Source organism: Rhododendron vialii, chromosome 2a (assembly GCF_030253575.1).
Source record: "Rhododendron vialii isolate Sample 1 chromosome 2a, ASM3025357v1".
Classification (NCBI taxonomy): domain Eukaryota; kingdom Viridiplantae; phylum Streptophyta; class Magnoliopsida; order Ericales; family Ericaceae; genus Rhododendron; species Rhododendron vialii.
In genome coordinates, this window is record NC_080558.1 from 3,793,486 (window position 1) to 3,804,325 (window position 10,840).

General features: G+C 36.2%; 1 protein-coding gene across 1 annotated transcript; it reads right to left on the reverse strand.

Annotated features, from left to right (window-relative positions):
* Positions 1 to 2,386: 2,386 nt before the first annotated feature.
* On the reverse strand, positions 2,387 to 10,500 carry LOC131315339 (uncharacterized). Its single transcript, XM_058344507.1, has 7 exons — positions 10,045 to 10,500; positions 9,283 to 9,392; positions 5,456 to 5,698; positions 3,561 to 3,659; positions 3,076 to 3,289; positions 2,792 to 2,896; positions 2,387 to 2,649 (listed from the first exon to the last, which is right to left on the reverse strand). Exons 1-7 carry the CDS (start codon positions 10,436 to 10,438, stop codon positions 2,594 to 2,596), a joined length of 1,221 nt encoding a protein of 406 aa, XP_058200490.1. The 5' UTR covers positions 10,439 to 10,500; the 3' UTR covers positions 2,387 to 2,593.
* Between the last annotated feature and the right edge of the window lie 340 nt (positions 10,501 to 10,840).

The window sequence follows — 10,840 nt, forward strand, 5'->3', positions numbered from 1 at the left end:
ATATTTTGAAATTGTTGCATGATAACTATGTCGTAAATATATGCAAATTCCAAAACAATCAAACAACCCATATCCTAAATATATGCAAATTCCAAATGGCAAAGTTTATAAAATTATTCCTACCATATTATATGTATACTCAGAAACTCTATTCATATTACTTATCCGTAAAAGAATACTCTATTCATATCACGCTTTCCAATTCCACTCAAGATTTATACATTTAAACTAACAAGCCCTAGAATATTCAAAGTGAATGAGAGGGGAAAACAAGAAATTAAAATATGTACCTGTGGCGAGAGGAAACTTCCGAGACTCAATCGGACTTGTCCACCGACGACAATGCAACAGTCGACGAAGATCAAACCATCTGTCAAAGTCAAAGATAACAGAGGCGGTGAGAAACAGGAGCTGGGTTATACTTTTGCTTTTCATTTTGTATAGAGTACGCTTTAACTTTCAGGGGTACGAAGTTGGAAGAATTATTCTGTGTGGTGTCGCCGTAAATATCCCATGGGGTCGTCTATTAATATCGGGAAAATTTCAATGTGGTAGCAGTAAAAGAAAAATTATGTCCATGGGGTCCCGCCCAACCCCACAGCTTTGGCTGTGGCATCGCCTTTGCTTGAGAGAGAGGTTCTGAGTTCGAGTCCTCAGGAGGAGATGCTCAACTCCCGTTGTAACTACTAACAACTCACATTGTATTGCCTGGCAAAAAAAAATTGATAAAATCAAGTAAGAGAAACAAGTTTGAACGAGTGAAATAAATTATAAAATAAAGCAATCTCGGAATTAATTTTTAATTTTTCTTGGACCGCGTAAAAGGGTCTCAGTGAGTACTTTCGAACGGTGCAAAAAAAATTCAAAAAAAATTACAAATAATACTATTTTTCTAAGGTTAAAATTGCACGGTTAATTTCCCATAGGAGACATTTAAATTGAAACGGAGGAAATAGTAATTAAAAATAAAATAAAGAATTTAATATAATCCCATCATACGTAGAAAAAGATATTGTGATCTCACATTAGCTGCTACTATTACTACTTTTTTTTTTGGTGACCAAATATCATCCAATTAATAAACAGAAATACATCAAGATTACTTCAAGGCCTTCCGAGCTCTATCATGAGCGGCCTTGACATGGGTTCGTGATACCTTAGCAACTTAAACAACATTAAAAAGAACACAGAAAGGCAAAATCAGACAAGGCCGTTTGCAAGGCAAAGTAACCCTCTCTGGCTTGGCCAGACCCTACACAAACATTAAACAATTCGGTCGCATTGTTTCTTCAAGGGTTGACAAGGGTTCGTGATACCTTAACAACTTTAACAACATCAAAAGAAAGAACACAAAAGGCAAAATCAGACAAGGCCGGCCGTTTCCGTTTGCAAGGGCAAACTAGCCCTATCTGACTTGGCTAGGCCCTGCACAAACACTATACAATTCAATCGCATTGTTTCGGCTGACAAGGGTTCGATGATACCTTAACAACTTTAACAACATCAAAAAAAAGAACACAAAAAGGCATGCAAAATCCAACAAGGCCTTCTGCAAGGGCAAACTAGCCCTATCTGGCTTGCCCGACCCTGCATAAACACTAAACGATTCAGTTGCATTGTTTATTCAATCTTTCTCTTTGTTTTGTTTCGGTCCTTGTACAAGCCAAACGATAAAATCAGAGCTCTTTACAATGCAACTGAGTGAAAACTATGCTATCTGATCTATGTTAGATCCCCAAACCATAAAGATATGGTTCCAACCAATTAGCTCCATACCATTACCTGCAGGGTGCACTACAGGAAGTGCCCTGCAGGATTTCTGATTCTACTACACCTTTATTGAAAGGCAAAAAATTTCATTAATCTCTGAAATTGTTACAAAGATTAATAGGAACAATAAGTGATGACATCATATTCCAAACCTGAGACCAATTGAGTAAACAATGCTAAGAATAATCGTATGTCCATCCGAGACCCCAACCTTAAGTTTAGCAAGAAGCCAAACATGAGAACACTCATTGAGACTAAGCCCACACCTGTTGGCCTAAAGCCCAGATAAATATTAAGCTCAAACACCTAAAGGGGCTAAAAGACCAGATAAAGGGACAAGCCGAAACAATGAAAACCCACGGCAAAATCTAACAGCTACAAACCCTAACAACTACCAGCGCCGCATCAGCACATCGCCAGCCACCACACTGACGCCAGACAAGAACAATCATGATGGACCTCCACGCGGCGAGACTCCACACGCCGTTAAGCATAGAACCGGTCAACCCAACAGAATAACCGGCGGGAAAAACATAGAATTTCTAGGGTCAAACGGGCGAGTAAACCCGTAAGGCGTAAGGAAGTTGGTTCTACTACACCTTATGACAAAAGGCAATTAGTCAATTACGTATTTTCTTCAAAACATAGAATTTCTAGTCGAATAAATGTTTATTAATTAGCTTTAGGGTCGCTGTACTTTTGTACAAAATAGATACTGTACAATCAAGATTGAAATGAGACATTCGAATACATCTTGGGGTCGGTAACCCTTCATAAAAGATTTCTGCTCTTCATGACAGAATAAGCCAACGGTTTGCTACAGTTACATCTTCTCAATCTTTTCAATGAAGCTGAGTATCGTCTCCCGGTCTGTCGGATCTGTTCAAAGACGAAACTCACAAATGAGAATCAATGGATTTCCACTAGAGAGCTCATGTATGCAACATTGACAGTAACGAAACGCCAACGTAAAAAACGAGATTTTGTTCTTGAAAGAGCGATAGATTGGGATGATACTAACTTGGTCTTATCACGGTGTGCCCATGGTGATGTTTGATCACAACTGGATCCACAAACGATTCCACTAGCTCAGTCCCTGGTAGTCCCATGATGGTATCTTTTTCACCTGTAAATCGCGCGTAAGGTATTGCAATACATAAGTACCAATTGAGTCTTCAATACAGTTCACGTTACGGTTCAGCGCAAGAATCAGGCATACAATACATAAGTACCAATTGAGTCTTCAATATGGTTCAAGTAACAGTTTAGCGCAAGGATCAGGCATCAAATTAACGACAGAAGTACCTATAATGTGGAGGGAAGGGCACTTGACGGGAGACGAAAATGAATCAGCACACAGTACGGGAGACCCGATATGTCCGAGATACCCGTTCGACGAAGGCGTGGATCCACCAAACTTTCCCCCCGAAATGATAATCAGATACTTGATCTTTGGAACCGTAGTGAGTGCCACACCATTTGATTGCATCCCCGGCATCGATGCAGCTATAACACCTCCCTATATATAATTCATTATCAGCAAATTAATCACAAATTGTGTAGCTCTCTCCAAAACTGGAGAGGAGCCGGTTCCAAAAGATAATACTTCGATAGACTTGGCTCTATGGGGTGGCCCCTATTACAAAAATATTCTCCATCAATGTTATTTACTATGTGGTTTCTTTTGTTTCTTAGATTTCTTGATGAAAAATGCCATTTCGACAAACCGATAAGAATGAACTTAAATGAGAACTTTTAACAAAAAAATAAATAAATTATCAACTACCCACCTGCGAAAAACCCAAGATACCATCGAAAGGTCCATGCTTGATCATATAATCTTCAATGTAAGCAATAGTTTCTTCAAAATTATAGTACTCCGTGTAGTCCTGTTACACAAAACACAATTCACACAGAAATCAGAAAAATTATATTTTGGAGGAACATGAGAATCTAAAAGGGACTTGGTAGGATACATGAAAGTGTCCATGAAAAGGAATGGGCCGTGTCCATGAAAAGGAATGGACGGCTCATTCTTTTTTATGGACACTTACATGTTTCTAGTGTACATGTGTTATAGCATTTCTGAATCTAAAATTACCCTGACCAAGCAATCACATTTATAAACCTAGCCGCCTTCTCTCTTTCTTCCCTCACTCCCCCTCAGTGGCGGAGCCAGAATTTTAACCTCAAGGGGGCCGGCTTAGATGCTTATTAGACATATATTTTTCATCAAAACGTATAACTATTACTCCCTCCGTCTCTTTTTAAATGTTTCGCTTCGTAACTCCAACTTATTAAAAAAATATCATCATTACACATTTTATATCAACTTTTACCTCCACTTTCCCTATTTACCCTCTATGGAGACATCATCATTACACTTTTACTCACTAACTTTTCAAAATGGAATCTACTTTTAGGGGCAAAATAGAAAATGTACCAACTTTTACCCACTACCTGTACAAAATGGACATTTATTAAGGGACAACCCAAAATGAAATACTGGACTTTAAAAAGGGGATGGAGTGAGTATATTATAAGGTTTTTGTTTTCCAATTCATTACATTTGTACATTAAAATGATTCTTTAGGCTACATCAACTACCACGTGCTTATTTTTTTATTTATGAAAGAAATTGAGAAATGATAATGTAAAATAATTAGTTTTTTTATCAAATCGAACCAAAATTATTGAGATTATAAATAGCTATACACAAATAATTATCAATAATATTCAAAATCAAGTATATACAAAATAAAAATTTTAAAATTCGAATGCTCGGGGAGCTAGGGCCGGAGCCCCCTCGGGCCCCAACATAGCTCTGCCTCTGCTCCCCCTAGGTTTTTCACCACCTTAACGCGGCGGCGGGAGGGGAGGGTTTTACCTTTGGTGGGTGTTTTCCTTCCTCTCAAGTGATGGCAACCTTTTACGCTTTTAATTACTCATCTTGTCCAGTGAAGGTTCTCTCTCGATCTCAGATATGAGAGTTTCTTTGTGTTTCCCCTCTTTTTCTTCATCAACGAGGAGCCAGGCAGCGGTGGGTGGTAGGTCTGATGACTAATTAGATCAATTGGACTGGCTTGCCATTAGTTTTGTGGACGTGATCAGTAAGAATACCCAACGCCGCAAGTGCATGTTGCGGGTGGTAGGTCTAATGACTAATCAGATCAGTTGGACTGGCTTGCCATTAGTTTTGTGGACGTGATCAGTAAGAATACCCAACGCCGCAAGTGCATGCTTGATAAATGCGAGTTTTTTTTTTTTTGGGAATGAGTGCCAATGGGGGTGGCGGTGGCCCATTTATGTGGCCATGAGAGGTAGAAGTGGTCTTTCTAATGCTTTATTAAGGACGGATGCTACTATGATTATCTTTTGTATCTTTGTTTTCTATCAATGAAGTTATTATCATTTTAAAAAAAACACTTTACATTGAAAATCAAGGGGTTATGGTATTTATGATTTTTCATTTGGCGTTGTGCACGCGCATTATTACATTTTACTTGTTTGACCACATATTAAGGAATGCATTCTGACGAATGAACTGAAGAATGCAGAATCTAAAAATCACCCAGAGGACATCTACAAAATATGAACAGAAGTCAATAATTTACTACAGTACAATCTAGAATTCAAATTATAAAAATTCAAAAACAATTGAATCAGGGAGTATACATCTTTTTACCTCGTTATACTGAAACCACTCGTAATAAGGGGGATCGAAGAGGTCCTCAACGTCGGATTTGCCTAGCGCCGGAAAAGGCGCGTCGATGAAGTCGAGGTCTAATCTCCCGAGCAGCGACTCCGGCCACTTTTGGAGTTGTTTCTGGAGGATTTCGGAACTGGTTCTGTAGCCATGGAGGCAGAGTAGTTTGGGTTTCTTCAGGATTGGACTTTCCGTATCACCTTTTCCAGTTTTTCCAATTTCCTGGGAGATGGGAATTTAGTGATCGGTGTCCGACGAGATGAGTCTAAAAAGTAAAAATCATGACCAAACGTAAGAAAAATAAATTCTAAAAGACGAAAAAAATATTAAACAGTTGTCTTGTTTTTTTGTCTAAATTATCTTTTTATATAAACTTTTTTTTAACATCAGTCCATATTTTTGTACTTTTATAAAATTTCCTTCAAAAGAAATTTCACGAACATGATTTTTGTTGTTGATTCCTAACACTCATCTTCTTTCTATTTGTGATTCTTATTTTATCTTTATCTATATAAATTCACAACAAGACTCTTTCATCTCTTAGAAAATTGATCGAGTGAGGTGGTGTTCCAACTAACCTTCTTTTTTAAAAAGTTCTTTTTCTTCAATTTTCAAACTCAAATATAATGAAAATGAAAAATAATTTTTTGATTTTTCTTGCACCGTATAAAAGATCTCAATGAAATCTATCAAACAAGATCCATATTGGTAGGAAAATTATTTGCATAAACATATGATTTTTGGGCTTGAAATTACCTTCCTTTTTCCAAAACCTTCTTTTTTTGAAGTTGGAACACCCCCTGAGAGGACAATACCACAATTTTACATGAATGAATACAAAAACAAAAAGTTTTTTTTGGGTAAGTCTTTTCTTTTTTCTTTACTCCCTCCATTAATTATTAATTGTTGGTCCATTTTAGATAATTATGTTCACGATTGGTTTAACAAATAATGTACTATTGTTAATATTTTTTAGAAAAAATTTCTACGTACTCCAAAAATTTGTAAGAAAATAGACCAACAACTGAAGACAAAATAAAATTTATTTATCTGCCGTTTCCTACTACAATTTTTTCTTTTTTTCAAATCATATAGTAATTTCATAAAATTGAATAGACAAAAGGAACAAAATTAAAGGATATTGATACAAGAAACTGAAAGGACAACGTATATAAAGGTTTTTAAAAAATAAAGAAGCGAACATGATGAGTCATATATGTTAATCCACTGTTGCACAAGCTCTTTTTTTTTTTTTTTGCTAGAAAATAAAGTAAATTCCAAAAGTCATACATGATAATCTACTGATGCATATCTGGAGTTTGCTTGGATAAGCTTATCCCGAGCCCACCCATCTCCAAGGTTTGTTTGGATCAACAATCAAACAATCTGGGATTAGTAATCCAGGTAGGAGAAGCAAGCCCCCCTCCAAGGGGATAAATGAAACCCACCTGGGAGGTGTCGTTATCATATCTGGACAAACAAAATTACTAGGATGCCCCTTATAACGGCTCGTCTGTTTGGGGATAAGTGCGGAAAGGAGATAAGGGAGGGAGGGGGATAAATAAGAAGGGAGTATTTGTTATGGATTTGTTAGCACTGGGATAACAGACGGGAAGAAGGGAAGGACCAGGGGAGAGCTTATTCCCGTCCAAGGATCTAGCTTACCCCACCGGCCACCGCTGCCCTAGGATAAGCTTATTCGGGCGGCGAGAAGACCTACTTAAAAGAACTCATTGATATCTATTGATTCGTGATCGAAGTTTTTTTTATTCTTTTTATGAAAAAATGTATTTTTTTAAAGACTTAGGTTTGCGCGCCGAACATTTATTTAGGGACGGAGGGAGTAATATTTATACTATCCACTCTTATCCACTCATCTCAACTACAACTCAAACGAAGTATAAGCTAATCCACCTCCTTAACTAATCTCTCCGGATAACATATCCACCTCTTATCCACCCTTCTTCCTCGTCCACCGAAAATCATATTATCATTTGTTCACCTGAATGGGGATTATTTGTTTAGTTTTTTGTTCCCATTATTGGCTTTCAGTTGGGCTTATATATAATATGATTGTGGACTTGTGTCTCGTTTTTCAGAATTCAGAAGCTTGTATTGTTCTATCACTTGTAATAAAAAAGAGAAGTGCTACAATACACACCCCTTATTTGGGTGTGTATCATATGCACCCTCTTTAATTACCATTAGATGCTTGAAAAATGATCTAAACCCTTTAAAATGTTCCGATAGGTTACTAAAAAAAAACCTATTACCAGTGCTATAGGTAAACCCTGTGAATTAACCAAAATGGAAAGAAAATCCCACACCTCACTTTCTTCCCAACCATCGTATATCTTTCTTTTCCTTCGGCGAAACCAGCCCAATTTTATTTTTGATAATTAATTTATGTTAAAAATAATAATTTTATTTTTTAAAAACTTTGAAGCTAAAATTATTTCAAGTGGAAATAATTTACTTCATTAAAATAGGTTCTCGATAATTACTAAAGGAAAAAGATACAATCATTTTCATAATGTAATAAAAAATCCAGGCATTTTTTACAGAATTTTTAAAGTGTTTCATATTTGTAGTCTTTTTTTTTTGAATTTTTTTGAAATATTATGATGTTTAATATTTTTCACAATATCTTTAATTGCATAGTGAATTTTCACATAAATAGTCTAACTAAAAAGAATAGCGAAGTCGATCATCTGTATTAATAAGTAGGAAACACTAACAAAAAAGTTAATGGGTGATCAAGAGAGTGATAGTGACGAGATAAATTTACCAATACATTTTAGGTTACGTGTAAAAGACAACAATATTTAGGACGTGCTATTTATTTTTTGGTCAATAGACGTACTACTAGTATTTTGTGAATTAGTGCAAGCATCCGAATTATAAATAACTAATACTCGTATTTGATAATGTAATCGATTACAAGTGTTATCAATACCAATCAATTACGTAATTGAAATCGCATAGAAATATAATCTATCATGTAATCAATTATTTGTGTTATTCAGAACAATTGATTCTTAAATCTATTGCAATATTGTTTTTAACTTATTTCGCAATTGATTAGAGGACTTACTAAGGCCCATCAATTAGCAAATCGATTGAGTAATTGACTTCACATTGTTACCCAATCATACTCAATTCAATTACAAAATTGATTATATTGTCTAATCGATTACATAATTGAACATAATAGAATTGATTACATATTCGACTATGATGTCTAATCGAATATGTAATCAATTGCAAAATCAATTACTATATATTTATTATAATATCTAATCAATTGAAAAATTAATTATAAAGTCTAATCGATTATGGAATTGAACATTCACATAATAGATTACATATTTCATTAACTACCGTTCAAAAAAAATTGATTAAATAATCGATTACACAATTGATTATAGAAAAGTTATGAAATGGACTAAAATGTTACGATTCCGTAGTGAAAATGTTACGAACTGAAAATGTTACGATTTTTTTTATAAAGTTATGAAACACACCAAAATGTTATGATTCTAAAAATGTTATGAATCTGTTGCTAAAAAGTTACGATTCATTCGTAAAAATTACGATATCCACTAAAAGGTTATGATTTGTAAGAAAAATGTTATGAATCAAAAGTTACGAATTTTTGGTATAAAAGTTACGATAGACCTAAAATGTTATGAATGACCGGTTCAGCAGGTAATTTTTTATGAGGTGGCACAATATGGACCATTCAATAGGTGCATATCATATGCACCTTAAAGAGGTGTGTATTGTAGATTTCTTCTCTAACTTACTTCCCCAGTTTGTTCCGGCCTCTCCGTACCCAAAGTGCCAGAAGCTCGAGTTTGTTGATGGCCATTCGTATACACATCTTCGGACTGTCTCGTGCTTCGACCAACTCTCCCTGCAATTATTTAACCAAGTGATCATTAGTAATCACGGATCGTACAGCGTACGTGCATGTGTTTATTACTTCTACTTTATTGCTATATATATATTACGAAAGACGATTACGTTATATACTCCATCTCTCCAAACCCGTCCGAGCCTAAAACTCTGCCAAGAAAGCACCGCTTTACGTTTGATCCTAGCTATGTGCCCAATAATCTGTGCAAAATTCATCTCGTACAACTTGCAGTCTCGTAGGGAAAAAAAAAACCTCTGCGAAAACCGACTTTATTGGAAATCGATTGCACTTGAATGAAGCATAGTATATTTTATGTGATGAAATTGACAGTTTAAAATTGGAATTACCTTTCTCATCTATTTTTCGAATGATCTACGATTTTTTCATGCATATATTTTCATCTGAACAAGCTAACTGGTATTAGAAAAAAAGTTTTTTGCTGAACTGGCAGAGTCAATGTATAACTATGGGTCACGTCGTGCCCCCTGGATTTTTAAGTAAATATTATGAATTTCTATGCTAATTGTAATAAGTACTTATTTCTTTTAGCATAACGGAACCTCATGTACAAAATCATTTACTAGCTGCTAAAACTACATATTTCAAAACAGAAAAGTAGAAATAAAGAAGAGAAATTATATATATAGACCTGCTAAAGCATCGAGAAGCGTTGGTTTTCCAGAACCAGCTGAGGGTCCTGTGGTAGTGAACACTACATCTCCAGGTTGAACGCCGCCATTAACCTGGTCGGGCACTGTCAAGGATATCTTGTTCCCCTTCCACTCTACCGCCGCACTCCCACCACCGCCGTTACGATGAGGTGGTGGCGATACAGGCCCAGTGCTGAAGGGGAAGTTTGACTTAGCGTTATGATGGGGTAAGCCACTTTCATCTGAAGCCAAGCTTTCTGTTCTTGGATTATGAACATGATCATTCCCAGTCCTTCTGGGGTTGGCAAGGCGTGTTCTTGTTGTGCATGGGTTTTGGATTGGGAATGGGTTTGTGCTTAGTGTCCATTTAGGCAATAGAATTTGAGAATACATGTGTCTGTGTGTGTGAGAGAGAGGTGTATTAAACTGCACCAGACAGGGTATGAACTATGAACGAAGATTTAGCTTTAAGAACAAGGGGAATATATAGGCGTGGAGGGAAACTTTGATGATATATACTATATGAGAAAAACTTATGTTCGTCGCGGGTCAGCATACTGCCCACGCGGGTCGAACTGTAACGCTTGGGGCCTGCTACGCTATGATATAAAGAAATAGAGTTGCGCCTTTACCACCACCTGCTAGTTTTAGTAAGATGGTAAACGCTTGATCCTACAACTTCTTTACCCGTTTTTGCAAAGTCAAACAATTTCACTCATTCAAAAGTGTTTTGGGAGATCAAATTTTAAATAAACTATTCGCACGAATATCGTGTATTTAAAGTCCCGACCATCG

Bases quoted from the DNA above. Each gene is read 5' to 3' on its own strand.
- LOC131315339 (XM_058344507.1), bottom strand. From the start codon at position 10,438: ATGTATTCTCAAATTCTATTGCCTAAATGGACACTAAGCACAAACCCA. The intron at 5,699-9,282 runs GTAAGTTAGAGA...CCCATCTCCCAG, and splicing joins GGCCGGAACAAACTGGGGAA to GAAATTGGAAAAACTGGAAA. The intron at 3,290-3,560 runs GTGGGTAGTTGA...AATTATATATAG, and splicing joins GTATCTTGGGTTTTTCGCAG to GGAGGTGTTATAGCTGCATC.